This window comes from Uranotaenia lowii, chromosome 2 (genome assembly GCF_029784155.1).
Source record: "Uranotaenia lowii strain MFRU-FL chromosome 2, ASM2978415v1, whole genome shotgun sequence".
Classification (NCBI taxonomy): Eukaryota; Metazoa; Arthropoda; class Insecta; order Diptera; family Culicidae; genus Uranotaenia; species Uranotaenia lowii.
Genome location: NC_073692.1, coordinates 54,127,772 through 54,144,415, shown reverse-complemented (window position 1 = coordinate 54,144,415; position 16,644 = coordinate 54,127,772). Strand labels below are relative to the sequence as shown.

Below are 16,644 nucleotides of genomic sequence, written 5' to 3'. Positions count from 1 at the left end.
TCGTCAAGCTCGCCCTCTGCCGGCAGCGCTGCTTCGACCGATTGCGCGTAGTCTGCCGCGACCTCAGGTTGCTTCAGTCGCGCGATATTTAACCGAGGCGGGCGCCGATTTCGTGTGTTATTTACTACGGAGAGTTTTGGGCGCATCTTCACCATCACCAGATAATGGTCCGACTCGATGTTGGCGCCCCGACAAGATCTGACGTCGATGATGTCCGAGAAGTGCCGGCTGTCGATCAAAACGTGGTCGATCTGTGATTGAGTTTGGTACGGTGATCTCCAGGTGTACTTGTGTGGGAGGCGGTGCTGAAAAAAGGTACTACGTACGGCCATTCGTTTGGAGGCGGCGAAATCGATAAGTCTGAGGCCGTTTTCGTTGGTCAGCTGGTGCGCACTGAACCTTCCAATTGTCGGTTTGAATTCCTCCTCCTGGCCGACCTGAGCATTGAAATCCCCGATGACGATCTTGATATCATGTTTTGGGCAACGGTCGTATTCACGCTCCAGCTGCGCGTAGAATTCGTCTTTGTCGTCACCGGTACTTCCGAGGTGAGGGCTGTGCACGTTGATGATGCTGATGTTGACGAACCGGCCCTTGATTCTTAACCGGCACATTCGTGAGTTGATCGGCCACCACCCGATCACGCGCTTTTGCATCTTTCCCATCACTATAAAAGCTGTTCCAAGCTCGTGTGTGTTGCCGCAGCTCTGGTAGATGGCACGACCATCTGGATACGTTCGTACCGTGGAGCCCTTCCAGCATACCTCCTGCAGCGCTACGATGTCGAATTTGCGGCTCTTCAATTCGTTGGAGAGCACGTGGGTACTGCCCACAAAATTTAGAGATCGGCAGTTCCATGTTCCAAGTTTCCAATCGTTAGTCCCTTTTCGTCGCGTGGGTCTTTGCCGATTTCCATCCGAAATTTGTTGTTCGTTATTCGTTGCTTATGTTTTTTAGTAGTCACAGGCTCGCAAGGCCCGCAGCTAACCCCACTATCTCGCAGGAGGACCGTCGTGATGTTGCTGTTTTGGGTCCCGAACACCACCAGGACGTTGTTGCACTCCGCACGCCGCCCCTAACATGGAGAACAGACGCGTACGAAGCCCCCTAACTCATTCTGCATGCGACCAAAGCATCCACCGGGGTTGGGTACCCGATCTCCGCTAAGGTTGCTCGCACCCCAGCTAGTACCACGGGGAGGTAGAGAATCGGAGTTGCAGACAAGAGGTGATATGACCACTACCCGAGGGTTGGGTGTATGGGGTCTCGAGTTGCACATTGTCTACTTCACTAGCCAAGTGGCAGGACCAATGAGATGTATCGAAAAATACAAGATGGACGCATAAGCTAATCCCGCGATTTTCGGACTGGGCAAATCGGAAATATGGAGAGGTCAACTACTATTTACCTGATTCAGTTTCTTTCGGGTCATGGGTGCTTTAAGCAACACCTTCATCGGTTTTAGCTTATCAGCTCACCTTAAGGCCCGGAATGCGTATATACGGAGGAATCATCAGAACATGCTATCTTTTTCTGCCCCAGGTTCGTTTCAAGGCGTTAAAAATTTAAAAATTGAACGCTGAAATGATGGGAGTAAAACGTGTCGCGACGAACAGTCGTGGCGTGCTATAGTCGACGAAATCTCGCAACTCATGCGCGATCTAAGATCAGGAAAGATGATGAACGCATAGAGAGAGATAGTCAACCAAACTTGACAAGCTGAAGTAAGCTCTTGGGCCTCGTGTGACACCACAATTCAAAAGCAACGCGATCTTAGGGCGCAGTATAACTTGTGGCTCACATCATCATTTCATCACCATCATTACCATTCCATCATCTTTCACCGTCATTCATCATCATCAGCTACTCAACACTAACACTACAAACTAGTTCCCGAACATTCCATCAGTCAGTCCACTCGAGAACCTTCTCGAACCTAACACACGCATGCAGTAGGAATAACAATAACAACAGCCACGCAAATAACAACAGCCACGCAATTGACGCCATCAGACAAAAGCCGGCAAACCAACAATAGCAACAAAAAACGATAGCACCGGCAAACAACCAATAGCGTTCTCGCGTTCGCACACTCACACACACACAATCCATAGCTATAAATAACCCATCAGTTGTATACAGTTAGTTAGTAATAAAGTGACTATTATATTGAACACGTCTGAATTAACCCCGTGAAACCGAATCCCTCTTCGGAAACCCCCATAAACTCTAATCTGGACTCATACGTGTGATGGGGCTTAAAAAGTCTCACGTACTCAGCTACGATCTTTCCTACAGGAAAAGAAAGCGGAGAAACACTCCGGTGTGGTCATGACGGGATTCTAGCTTAGTAGTTTCTCAATCGGCCATGCCTTGGAGGTTGGAAATCCTACGGGAGTGGATGCTGTAATGGGCGCGAGTTACTTTGAAAGCATTACACGTCTCAGAGTCTTCTGTACCAGTCTGCAGTTGGCGAAAAAGAAAATGAATAAAGAGGAAAAGGAGATGGCGAAAAAAGGAGAAGGAGGGTAAAGGAGAAAGATTTAAAATGAGGAAGAGGTAACAGGAAAGAGGTACATCTCACCTCACCAGTGCATGAGCCCAGCCTATCCCTTGATGTAGTATCATAGGGTGAAACCAAGGGGCACATCTGGAAACGCAGGTTAAGGTGGTTTCAGTGGGACGAACCCACTCACGGCAGCAAACACCCGGCTGTTATGGTTCGAAGTCAAATTTCCATCTTTAAAAAAAATATCCTAAATGCAACGTTTATTTTATTTACATACATCGTATGTTCCCTTGAAAGATCCATCCACACTATGTACTTAGGCGTATAAACTTCCAGAAATGGCAGCTAATAGGCTGCAAATGCTTAAACCGCCAACCTCCAAACAGTGCTTACCTTCTGCGATTGGTCCAGCCTCGAATCTGTAAGACTAGCTGTTAGCCAATCGGTAGATTTACGATGAACCCTTAATAATCCCTAGAGTCGGCAAGCTTACACAAAAACATGTTGCATGGAAATTCATAAGAGCTTAAGAAAACTCCTCGGATAAAGTTCGGTACCGTTCAATCATTTGCAGTTTTGTTCACCCACCACTGGTTCCTTCCTTGACATCGATCTCGGGTTTGGTGAAGGAGGCTTTAAAGCTGGTTTGCTCTCGCGGGTCGTGTTGTTGTACCCGGTCTCACCTTGGGTGCTGAACCGGACACTGCTGGTCCTTTGGCGGTAAGTAGAGCGTCGTGGTTGCGGAGTACCTGACCCCACCTCCCCAAGACTACGGCTCACATCTCTTCGCTGCGCTGGTGGCGGGTCGTTGAACTACCATCTTTCGCCCGGTCGTTCGCCTGGTTAGCGTGGCTTGGTGAACTGCTTCACCAAGGAGAACCCCTTAACCCTCACAAAACCACAGCAACATTTATTTAAAACTACAACAAGATCTTCGCGCCCTTCTTCGAATGACTAGCAACGCAATCTCCATTAGCAGGTTCGCAAAAGAAGAGATCAGGCATTGAGTAAACAAGAGGAGGGGGTTGCGTGTTAACCTTGAGTGGCTACGAGGAGAAATCAGATCTAGAGTCGTTGAAGAAGAGATAATGTGTACGTTAACCTCGAGTCACTGCGAGTCGGATCTAGAGTCGTTAGAGTAGAGATTAGCCAGGATTTTGCGAGAATATCGCTTATTACGAGGTGATGTCGGTTCTCGGTTCGTTAGTGGAGAGTTCGGGCTTCGAGTCGAAATGAGGAGAAGGATTGCTCAAAGTGGTCTCGTACCTTGGAATGTAATCCGTAGAGGAGGATTTGCCACCTGGGTAACTAAAGAAAAAAAATTTCTGTGTTTGGGGATCTTTTAGAAACGTCGCGTGTGTGTGGTTAAGATACCTCCACCACCGTCGCGAAATAAGACAATCACTTCGATCGAATTTCGATCTCGTTGGAGGAAGAGTATTCACGTCGCACAAGGCTTCACCTTGTGGATAGGTTAGTCTTCACCGGGAATCATCCAAATGGTTCTTTGGGATTCTTGACGTGTTCTGTGACAGTCGCGAGTCTAGGATAAGCTGTTCTCGATTTGGGACACGAACGGGCAAAGGAGAGAACGCCTCGAGCCAACACAAGCCGAATCCAGCCCTCGAGTTTTGAGTTATGGCAGTCGTTAGAAGAGGGGTGCCCTGGCACTTTCTGCTTGGACTTCTCCAAAACTTTTGAATGCGGTCCAAAACCTTTTTGGTGGTCGAGCGGTGTATGTCTTTATGAAAAAATAAAACGAAGGAGAAGAGGAGAGGTCTAAGTCTTGAAATGAAAAAAGAGCCAGGGTAATTTGCTGAAGGTATCTAGAAAACGAATATTGCCGTTGAGGGTATTAGATCAAGTATAGTCTCACGTACAGTTGCGTTCAAAAAAGAATGAAATCGCTTGAAGCTGCGCACCCACTTCCAACTTTGACAAGCTGCCATTTCTCTCTCGGTTGATATTTTTTCATGAAAATTTCACACAATTTAGTTCAACTATCCAACTAACATTGCACAAAATTTGAAGTTTTTACATTGACGGGAAACAAAGATACAGCTATTCCCGTAAAAAAGGGAAATTTGAAGTTGCTTCGCTAAATTTGCTGTATCTTTAACCATTTTCATTGAAAAACCTTGAAATTTGGTCAAAAGATGTGAAAATGTTTGATCTTATACCAGGCCAAGTTTCGTCAAAATCGATGAACGTGATCAAAAATGGTGCCGAGTTGAAAATGAGGTTTATTCTCGCCCAGCAGACGATTTCATTCTTTTTTGGACGGATGTTTATATGGAAATCATCGTAATCCATGTATTCTTGGTATTTTCTTTCACAAAACCAAAATTTATCACAAAGAATGTTGTAAATTGATAGGAACTTTATTCTTCCTTTGTTTAGAAACAGAAATTGTTCCAACAGAACTGGTATTGAAACACAAGAGCGAATAGAACATTCGCTTAAATTGTAGATCAAATTTGTTTATCGGTATAATTACCAGGCCATTTCTGAAGCTCTGTTCTTCATATTTTGAACTCTGTTGAAACATTTTCTCTTTCGAAACAAAGAACGAATGAAGCTTTTAGCAATTTATAACATTTTTTGTGATAAATTTTGGTTTTGGGAAAGAAAATACCAAGAATACATGGATTACGATGATTTCCATATAAACATCCGTCCGAAAAAGAATGAAATCGTCTGCTGGGCGATAATGAACCTCATTTTCAACCCGGCACCATTTTTGATCACGTTCATCGATTTTGACGAAACTTGGCCTGGTATAAGATCAAACATTTTCACATCTTTTGACCAAATTTCAAGATTTTTCAATGAAAATTGTCAAAGATACAGCAAATTTAGTGAAGCAACTCCAAATTTCCCTTTTTTACGGGAATAGCTGTATCTTTGTTTCCCGTCAATGTAAAGACTTCAAATTTTGTGGAGTTTTAGATGGATAGTTGAACTAAATTGTGTGAAATTTTCATGAAAAACTATCAACCGAGAGAGAAATGGCAGCTTGTCAAAGTTGGAAGTGGGTGCGCAGCTTCAAGCGATTTCATTCTTTTTTGAACGCAACTGTATATGGGTATAGCGTAGTTTATTGTACACGTCGGAGCATTAGCACTTCAGGATCTTGTTTGCAGTCAGGAAATTTCTTGAGTGGTAAAATGCCACGTTGTCGTCATTAGCTTCCAGGCCCAAATCCAAACTGCACAGAACCTAAACGATCTTCTATTATGAGAACAGAGATCAATCGACGGTAGCTATTTGTTGAGTGCTGTTTTTGTATGGATTTGAGATACAGATTTTCTACCTCCTTATATCTAATATGATATCTTATCGACAGGTGGAAGGTTTTTTTTCTCAATTAAGGGTATTTAGTTTCACTCCCTTGCTCTGCAGAACTTTCGGGAGTTTACCGTTTTCTTCGTTAGGGATTCCTCAAATGCTCGTGCTGGCCAAACTGAAGAAATTCAGTTGGGGCACAGAAGAAAAGATTCCTTTAGGTCTAGAGAGGTCAATGGTGTCAAACCATCGAGCTCTAGGATAAAAATCATTTATTCATTGAAAGGTTCTGGGTTTTTATACAATTCTAGTATCAACATGAGACGACTGGAGTGACAAAATAGCCAAAATAGCTAATCCTTGTATTAACGGTTATGGGGTATTTACTGTGCGAAGCTTGGAATGATGTTTGATCCTTCCGCGCTGCGTGCTATCGACCCTCGCGCCTCCCAAGTAGAGGTAAAGAGAGTCAATAGAACGATGCACTCGGTGGTTAATGACTTCCATATGCTTCGTTCGTTATTGCATAACTATGCGCTTTTGCGCCTATTCGTTACTTTTGGTGCAGGTATCATTGATGTAATAAATTCATTACAGTTGATTTATTAGGGTTTGCTACAGGGAGTGCAATGTTGAGATTGTGTAAAGCAAAGTCAAAGCTACATAAATCCTAGGTTCAAATCAATCCAAGAATAATTTGAATGGGGAGTGTAAAGTACACACAAACATTATTATTAATTTTTTTTTTGACTGGTGAATCTAAATCTCGGATTTCATTCTTCTGCAACGACATAAAAGTTTACTGCAAAAGCTACACTAGCTGTTCGTTCTTTTTTTTCAAAAAAAAATCTTAATATTACTTCTTAACTACTTTCTCCGCTAGCCTCTCGATCGGGATCAACCGAACGGACGGCCGCAGTGGCGCTTCACCGTGTTCGCCCAGGACGAAGGTGGCGAGGGTCTGGTGGGCTATGCCGACGTCCAGGTCAACCTGAAGGACATCAACGACAATGCACCGATCTTCCCGCAGGGTGTCTACTTCGGCAACGTTACCGAAAACGGCACCGCCGGCATGGTGGTAATGACCATGACGGCCGTGGACTATGACGATCCCAATGAAGGTAGGGGTTTTTTCATCTTTAATTTTCACTTGGATATGATTTTTAATGAAACATAACGAAACAGGTACGAACGCGAAACTGATCTACTCGATCGAGAAGAACGTCATCGAGGAGGAGACCGGGTCGCCGATCTTCGAAATCGAGGCGGACACCGGCGTGATCAAGACAGCCGTGTGCTGTCTGGATCGGGAACGAACACCGGACTACTCGATACAGGTCGTGGCGATGGATGGCGGGGGGCTCAAAGGGACGGGGACGGCCTCTATACGCGTCAAGGATATAAACGATATGCCGCCGCAGTTCACGAAGGATGAGTGGTTTACCGAGGTCGACGAAACGGATGGAACCAATTTGCCGGAGATGCCGATTTTGACGGTGACGGTTCACGATGAGGACGAGACGAATAAGTTCCAGTACAAGGTGATCGATAACAGTGGTTATGGAGCGGATAAGTTCACCATGGTTAGGAATAACGATGGCACCGGAAGTTTGAAGATTGTTCAGCCGCTGGATTATGAGGATCAGCTGCAGAGTAATGGGTTCCGGTTTAGGATTCAGGTCAACGATAAAGGGGAGGACAATGACAATGACAAGTATCACGTAGCTTACTCGTGGGTTGTGGTTAAACTGAGAGATATCAACGACAATAAACCTCAATTTGAGAGGCCTAACATAGAGGTGTCGGTATATGAGAATGCCGATGTTGGTAAAACGCTGGAAACGTTTAAGGCGACAGATCCGGATCAGGGTGGAAAGAGTAAAGTATCGTATGCCATCGATCGGACGTCGGATCGGCAGCGGCAGTTCTCCATCAACCAAGAAGGTACGGTAACGATTCAGCGGCAGTTGGATCGAGAAGTTACCCCGAGACATCAGGTCAAGATTTTGGCGATTGATGATGGAATCCCTCCAAAGACTGCGACTGCAACGTTGACAGTTATCGTGCAGGATATCAACGATAATCCACCGAAGTTCTTGAAAGATTACCGACCGGTGCTGCCGGAACATGTTCCACCGAGGAAGGTTGTGGAAATTTTGGCTACAGATGACGACGATCGTTCCAAGAGCAATGGTCCTCCGTTCCAGTTCCGGCTGGACCCTGGTGCGGATGACATTATTCGAGCTTCGTTTAAGGTTGAGCAGGATCAGAAGGGTGCCAACGGAGACGGTATGGCAATTGTGTCTTCGCTGCGTTCGTTTGATCGGGAACAGCAGAAGGAGTACCTGATTCCGATTGTTATCAAGGATCATGGTAATCCGGCGATGACCGGTACTAGTACCCTGACGGTTGTGATTGGTGACGCGAATGACAATAAAATGCAGCCCGGTTCAAAGGAGATATTTGTGTACAACTATTTGGGCCAGGCTCCGGATACGCAGATCGGTCGGGTGTATGTCTACGATCTGGACGATTGGGATCTGCCCGATAAGAAGTTCCACTGGGAGACCAATCATGAGCACCCTCGGTTTCAGCTGAACGAAGATACGGGTATGATAACGATGCGAACTGGAACCAAAGATGGACGGTATCACTTGAGGTTTAAGGTTTACGATAGGAAACACACGCAGTCGGATGTGCAGGCCAATGTAACTGTTACGGTTAGGGAGATTCCTCATGATGCGGTTACTAATAGTGGATCGATACGGATAGCAGGGATATCGGACGAGGACTTCATTCGAGTGTGGAACTATAGGACCCAGAGCTTGGCCAGGAGTAAGCTGGACCGGTTTAAGGATAAGTTAGCGGATTTGTTGAACACCGATCGGGAGAATGTAGATGTGTTTAGCGTTCAGTTGAGGAGAAAGCACCCTCCTCTAACGGATGTCAGGTTCTCTGCACATGGATCGCCGTACTATAAACCGGTGCGGTTAAATGGAATTGTGCTGATGCATCGAGAGGAGATCGAGAAGGATGTTGGAATAAATATTACGATGGTAGGAATTGATGAGTGTTTGTACGAGAATCAAATGTGTGAAGGATCGTGTACGAATACGTTGGACATAAGTAGTCTACCTTATATGGTGAATGCTAACAAGACTTCTCTAGTGGGAGTTCGAGTGGATGTGATAGCGGAGTGTACTTGTGGAGCGCGTAACTTCAGTAAGGCGGAATCGTGTCGATCGTCACCATGTTATAATGGTGGTCGCTGTATGGAAACGAGGTACGGATTGACTTGTTCCTGTCCGACCGGGTATACTGGGCCAAGGTGTCAGCAGACGACGAGAAGTTTCCGCGGAAATGGCTGGGCGTGGTATCCTCCACTGGATATGTGTGATGATTCTCATTTGAGCTTCGAATTTATTACTCGTAAATCCGACGGTCTACTTTTGTACAACGGACCTATTGTTCCTCCGGAGCGAGACGAGCTGCTCGTTTCCGATTTTATTTCCGTCGAGCTGGAGAGAGGCTACCCAAGACTGCTGATTGACTTCGGTTCCGGTACGTTGGAGCTTCGAGTCAAAACCAAAAAGAGTTTGGATGATGGCGAGTGGCACAGGTTGGACATCTTCTGGGATACCGAGAATGTTCGGATGGTTGTGGATCACTGCAAGTCGGCTGAGGTTTCGGAGATGGAAGACGGATCGCCACCGGAGTTCGACGATTCTTCTTGCCAGGCTCGGGGAACCATTCCGCCGTTCAATGAATATCTGAACGTCAATGCACCTCTGCAGATTGGTGGATTCTATCGGGAGCAGTTTGATCCGACTCATTACCGATGGAACTACATGCCTATGGGTAAGGGCTTCGATGGTTGTATCAAAAATTTGGTGCACAACAGCAAATTGTACGACCTGGCTCATCCAGGTCTCTCGAGGAACAGTGTTGCCGGATGTCCGCAGACGGAAGAAGTTTGCAGTCAAAGTGAACAAACTTCACGCTGCTGGGAACACGGCAATTGCGTTGGTAGTTTCACGGAAGCTCGCTGTCAGTGCAGACCGGGATGGACTGGGCCAGCTTGTAATATCCCAACTATTCCAACTACGTTCAAACAACAGAGCTACGTCAAATATGCTCTCAGTTTCGAACCGGATCGGTTTAGCACTCAAATTCAGCTTCGATTCCGAACTCGTGAGCAGCACGGAGAGTTGTTCCGAGTAAGTGATCAGCACAACCGAGAGTACGGTATCTTGGAGATCAAGGATGCTCGCCTTCGATTCCGATACAATCTGAACTCGCTGCGAACGGAAGAACGCGACATCTGGCTAAACGCGATTGCCGTTGATGATGGCCAGTGGCACGTGGTTCGAGTGAATCGACATGGCTCGGCAGCAACTTTGGAGCTAGACGGAGGTGAAGGCCGACGCTACAATGAAACGTTCACATTCGACGGCCATCAGTGGCTGCTGGTGGACAAACAGGAAGGTGTCTACGCAGGAGGAAAGGCCGAATACACCGGAGTACGAACCTTCGAAGTTTACTCCGATTATCAGAAAAGCTGTTTGGATGATATACGGTAAGCATAATTGAGACATAAAGATTACACAATTTAACCGGAATGTTATTTTTCCTTCTTTATTCCAATATTTGACTACTCCAACCGCACAGACTCGAAGGCAAACATTTACCTCTGCCACCGGCCATGAATGGCACCCAGTGGGGCCAAGCGACGATGGCCCGGAACCTGGAGCGAAACTGTCCGTCCAACAAGCCCTGCGCTAACGTCATCTGTCCGGATCCGTTCGAATGTGTGGACCTCTGGAACGAGTACGAGTGCACGTAAGTAGACAGAATCAACCCACAAAAAACCAAACTTTTCGCTTCAAAAAGAATCGTTCATACCTCATAAATCATCGCATCATCGCAAAACTCATCATCCGCGAACGAAACCCAACTTTCACGTGAATGTGGGCATCCATTCAGGATTCGCGTCATGTTGGATTTGGTTTATTATTCATACATGCATACATAAACTATGATCCATCTCACCGGTTCACCAAACATTGACTGTGGTCGGGGCTGAGCTAGGCAAGACTTTCGGCCGCAGGATTTTTTTCTCAAAATCTACCGACTATAGGATAACGACAACGAACGACATCCAGAGGGACATCCGTAAATCGTGTGAGAACCTAAGTTGTTCTATACGTCTGACATGTGACCGAAAAAACCGACAAAACAGGAGCAAAAACATCGGAATCAAAGTCACAAATCTCGTCATATTTTATCCATCCTCGCTCGGAAAGCACTCAGCTGTGTGTACGGAGGCCCAAAGATGTGTGCAGTTGATGTTTGATGGAATTTATTTTCTCCTATTTTCGGAAAAGCCGGAAGTGACTGATACTGACAGAGGATCTGGATTCGTCACTTTTTTCGGCCTTTCGTGTCTTTTCTGTCTTCTCAAATTCAACTTTGCCCTTCGAGGATTGCCTGATGGCAATAATTCACTGGCAACTGGCTAATAAAAATATTGCCACTCATAAATTGTTTGATTTATGGAACACACACATGTTTGTCACTGGGTTTTAATCCCAACCTACACAAGTTGGTTTCGTTTAGTTCAAATCACACGAGCTTGTAGGTCGTAGGCTTGTTCGTTTGGAGTTGTCTATAGGGATTAATAAATAAGTTCCTGGAAATGTTCTAATCCGAATCAATTTAAAGCTCCTGAATGCCATTTTAACAAGTTTCCTTTTAAATCTAAATAAGCCTTATGCCCTTACAAACATGAATATTTGGCGAAAAAAACTTTATGAGTTAAATGCCTTGAAAAAACTGATAATAAACAAATCAAGAATCAAGAATCAAGAATAACAAAAAATCAGAAAAATCTAGAAAACCAAGAAAATCAAGAAAATCGAAAAAAATTCAAAAAAATCAGGAATATCAGCAAAATCAAGAAAATCAAGAAAATCAAGAAAATCAAGAAAATCAAGAAAATCAAGAAAATCAAGAAAATAAAGTGAATCAAGTAAATCGAGACAATCAAGAAAATCAAGAAAATTAAGAAAATCAAGAAAAAAAACAAGATAATCAAGAAAATCAAAAAAAATCAAAAGAATCAAGAAAATCAAGAAAATCAAGAAAATCAAAAAATCAAGAAAATCAAGAAAATCAAGAAAATTAAAAAATTAAAAAATTCAATAAAATTAAGAAAATCAAGCAAATCAAGAAAATCAAGAAAATCAAGTAAATCAAGCAAATCAAGAAAATCAAGAAAATCAAGAAAATCAAGAAAATCAAGAAAATCAAGAAAATCAAAAAATCAAGAAAATTAAGAAAATCAATAAAATCAAGAAAATCAATAAAATCAAGAAAATCAAGAAAATCAAGAAAATCAAGGCAATCAAGAAAATAGAGAAAATCGAGACAATCAAGAAAATCAAGAAAATCAAGAATATCAAGAAAATCAAGAAAATCAAGAAAATCAAGAAAATCAAGAAAATCAAGAAAATCAAGAAAATCAAGAAAATCAAGAAAATCAAGAAAATCAAAAAAAATCAAGGAAATCATGAAAATCAAGAAAATCAAGAAAATCTAGAGTATCTAGAAAATCCAGAAAAACAAGATAATCGAAAAAAAATAAAAAAAATCAAGAGAATTAAGAAAACTAAGAAATAAGAAAAGCGAGAAAATCAAGGAAATCAAGAAAGTCAAAAAGAACAAGAAAATCTAGAAATTCAAAAATCATAAAATTAAGGTAATTATGAATAGCAAGAAAATAAAGAAAAACAAGAAATTCAATTAAGTAAATGAAGAATCATGAAAATCAAGAAAATCATGAATTGAAGAAATTTAAGAAAAATAATAAAATTAAGAAAACTAAGAAAATTAAAAAAAAATAAAGAAAATCAAGAATATGAAGAAAGTTCAGAAATTTGAGAACATAAAGAAAATTAAGGAAATAAAGAAAATTAAGAAAATTTGGAAAGTTTAAAAATTTAAAAAATTAGAAAATTAAGAAAATTTCAAAATATAGAAAATTAAGAAAATTTAAAAAAATTAGAAAATTAGGAAAATTATGAAAATTATGAAAATAAAGAAAAGTAAGAAAATTCAGAAAATATAGAAAATCAAAAAAAAATCAAGAAAATTGAGAAAATAAAAAAAAATTAAAATCATGAAACATGAGACATGAGACATGAGACATGAGACATGAAACATGAAACATGAAACATGAGACATGAGACATGAGACATGAGACATGAGACATTAGACATGAGACATGAGACATGAGACATTAGACATGAGACATGAGACATGAGACATGAGACATGAGATATATACATTAGACATGAGACATGAGCCATTACACCAGAGAGTCTCGGATCTCAAGTATGATGTCTCATGTCCTAAAAAACTCAAGGTAGTTCACGTCTTAAGTTTTCGGGGAATTATTCTCCACCCTAAGGACTTGATTATCTTAACGCACAGGATTACTTTAAAAATCACTTCTCTTTGAGCTTATAAACTTTGTAATGTTATGAATCTTTCAAGCAAACCTCGAAAGGTGGATGATTTGAGACTTTGATTCCGACTTTAGGCAACTCATGTTATTGCGCTACAACTTACGGACTTCACAGAAAAAAACACCATAACTCATTCTGACTCACTCCCATCTCTACATTTTCATCCGCGTGGAAATCAGTTTTCATTTGAGTGTTTGTGTGTGTGTTTGTGTGAGTATTGGTATGTTGGGCAACAAACTAACGCGGATGTAAGATTTTTGTCCCTTAACGCTGATCTCGCCAACAACAACAACAACAAGAACGGAAATTCTTTGTTTGCTTTTGGAATCTATCCTGCAATTTCCTCGTCAACAAACGCGCGTATATTTTCTTCCGGGCGCGCACACCGCCAAAAATGAAAGAAAAACAACAAACACTGGCCCAGTTTCCGGTTCAGGATGTTCCCTGGGAAAAAAATAAACAAGTAACGAACATTGTACACCCTGCCTTGCTGCTGGTGGATTTTCCAAAGGGCCAAACAGATAGTCTACCAGTTACCCTTAATCATCTTCGTCGGCAAAATCGTCATTGTAGTTTGCTTCTGTTTTTAATTTTTTTTTTTCGTTATCGTTGGTGTCACGATGACTTTTCATTACCCTCAAATTCAGCCCACCGGAAACTTTAACGTTTTTCTTTAAAAAAAACCTTTCAAGAGTTTTTGTTTCCTCCATAGTTTATCTGGTGCTGCAATAAAACTCCTCACAATTTTCGTACATTTTTAGTACGTAGCATCTTCTATTTTAACCATTGAAGAAAAAAAAACCTAAAAGACGTTCATTTTGCGAAATATGTCTTCCGAACTTTCATTATGGGATACACCAACTTTTACTTGCTTGTGGCTCCATAGAGGATCATTTTACCCATATTTGAAGGACTAAAAATGGAAGAGTGGGGGCTCCCAAATTTGCTGATAGCTTCCGCATAATGCTTCCCAAATGTCTCTTTTCCCCGTGTTCTCAAAATTCTTCAACGCATCCTCGGCATCCCCTCCCCGGGTGCAATCACTCTCGAGAGTTTTTGATCTCCATTCTTCGAAGGGCTCCTTCGTCTTTCATCAAGATTAATCCTGGCTTATTGAATAACACGTGCTTCACCAGTAGGGGGATTATATTTTGATGCTAGCTTTTTTATCTTTCTTTTTTTCATTTTTCTGGCATTGCTCCGGGAAAGCTTTCGTAAACTTTGCGACAGGAGAGGATATTTCGCTCAGCCGTGAATGAAATTTGTCATATGATAGCACGTTATTACCACGATGTTTTGTGTTTGTGAAATTTTCGAACATTGGAAACGATGAAAAGTAATCGAAATTATCAAGTGAAAAAATTGGAACAAGGAGAGAAGGCGCTTCAAGAAAACATTTCATTCGAAATTTTCATCCTGAGTCTAGGACCTCAGGAATGATAATTCAAGATTTTCTGCTCAAGTTTTGGTTTTCAAAATTCAAAATTCAAGATTCAAGATTCAAGATTCAAGATTCAAGATTCAAGATTCAAAATTCAAGATACAAGATTCAAGATTCAAGATTCAATATTCAAGATTCAAGATTCAAGATTCAAGATTCGAGATTCAAGATTCAAGATTCAAGATTCAAGATTCAAGATTCAAGATTCAAGATTCAAGATTTAAGATTCAAGATTCAAGATTAAAGATTCAAGATTCGAGATACAAGATTCAAGATTCATGATTCAAGATTCAAGATTTAAGATTCAAGATTCAAGATTCAAGATTCAAGATTCAAGATTCTAGATTCAATATTCAATATTCCAGAATCGATATAATGAAAAGTCTCGTTTGTTTTTGGCAACATTCGATTTTGGCAACATCCGATTTTGGCACACGTGCCATTCAAGTCTAATGTCGAATGTCGAAAAACGAAGATCGAAATTTCGAAGGTTCGAAAGTCGAGTGTTGAAATATGACAGTCGAAAATGGGCAGTCGTTGGTCGAAAGTCGAAAATCGAAAGTCGAAAGTCCAAAGTGGAAAGACGGAAATCGAAAGTCGAAAGCCAAAAATTGAAAGTAGAAAATCGAAAGTCTCGAAAATTTGAAGATGATAATCGAAAGTTCTAAAATCGAATGTCAAAAGACGAAAGTTGACATTCAAAAGTCCGAAATCGAAGGTCCAAATTTAGAAATTTTATGTGTCGAAAGTTGAAAGTTAAAAGTTGAAAGTCCAAAGTCTAAAGTCGAATGTCGAAATTTTAAAGTCATAAATCGGTAGTCTTAGATCAAAAATCGAAAGTTGAATTTCGCAAGATGAAAGTCGAAATGCGAAAGGCGAATATCAAAAGTTCAAAGTAGAAAGTAGAGTGTAGAAAGTCGAAAGTCGTCAGCCGAAAGTTTAGACATGAAAGTTTAAAGTCGAAAGCCGATAGTCAAAAGTTGAACATCGAAAGTTGAAAGTTGAAAGTCGAGAGTCGAAATTCGAAAGTCGAGATTCGAAAGTTGAAAGTCGAATGTGTAAAGTTCAAACTCGAAAGTTGATGGTTCAAATCTAAAAATGAACGTGAAAAGTCTATAGACGAAATTCAAAAGTAGAAAGTCGAACGTTGACAGTCAGACATCGTCCTGTAGATGGGCAACATCGAGCCCGAAACCGGTCGACAAAAACGGTAAATTTAATTCCTTTTTCCGTTAGTAAAAACGTTGAGTGTCGTGTTCTGTAATACGTCGTGTGTTATTTGTGTTGAAAGTCGAAACTTGAAAGACTAACGTCGAACGTCGAGATGTCAAAAGTCTAAGACTTTCGGCTTTCACCTTTCGACTTTTGACTTTTGACTTTTGACTTTCGACTTTCGACTTTCGACTTTCGACTTTCGACTTTCGACTTTCGACTTTCGACTTTTGACTTTCGACTTTCGACTTTCGACTTTCGACTTTCGACTTTCGACTTTCGACTTTCGACTTTTGACATTCGACTTCCGACTCTCGACTCTCGACTTTCGACTTTTGACTTTCTACTTTCGACTTTCGACTTTTGACTTTTGACTTTCGACTTTCGACTTTCGACTTTCGACTTTCGAATTTCGACTTTCGACTTTCGACTTTCGACTTTCGACTTTCGACTTTCGACTTTCGACTTTCGACTTTCGACTTTCGACTTTCGACTTTCGACTTTCGACTTTCGACTTTCGACTTTCGACTTTCGACTTTCGACTTTCGACTTTCGACTTTCGACTTTCGACTTTCGACTTTCGACTTTCGACTTTCGACTTTCGACTTTCGACTTTCGACTTTCGACTTTCGACTTTCGACTTTCGACTTTCGACTTTCGACTTTCGACTT

The 16,644-nt window shown here is 41.7% G+C and overlaps 2 protein-coding genes across 4 annotated transcripts in view; both read left to right on the top strand.

Moving 5' to 3' along the window:
* LOC129743935 (neural-cadherin) overlaps positions 1-10,652 on the top strand; it is an 833,438-nt gene extending 822,786 nt beyond the window's left edge. For all 3 annotated transcript variants that reach the window (XM_055736178.1, XM_055736177.1, XM_055736179.1), the window contains exons 17-19: positions 6,678-6,915; positions 6,980-10,370; positions 10,463-10,652. In XM_055736178.1, coding sequence (XP_055592153.1) covers positions 6,678-6,915; positions 6,980-10,370; positions 10,463-10,637 — 3,804 coding nt within the window. In that variant the 3' untranslated portion in view covers positions 10,638-10,652. The remainder of the gene's footprint in view (positions 1-6,677; positions 6,916-6,979; positions 10,371-10,462) is intronic.
* A 2,500-nt stretch (positions 10,653-13,152) lies between these two features.
* The window catches only part of LOC129741397 (uncharacterized), a 9,758-nt gene continuing 6,266 nt past the window's right edge, over positions 13,153-16,644 (top strand). Inside the window, exon 1 of the mRNA XM_055733121.1 lies at positions 13,153-13,186. Coding sequence (XP_055589096.1) covers positions 13,153-13,186 — 34 coding nt within the window. The remainder of the gene's footprint in view (positions 13,187-16,644) is intronic.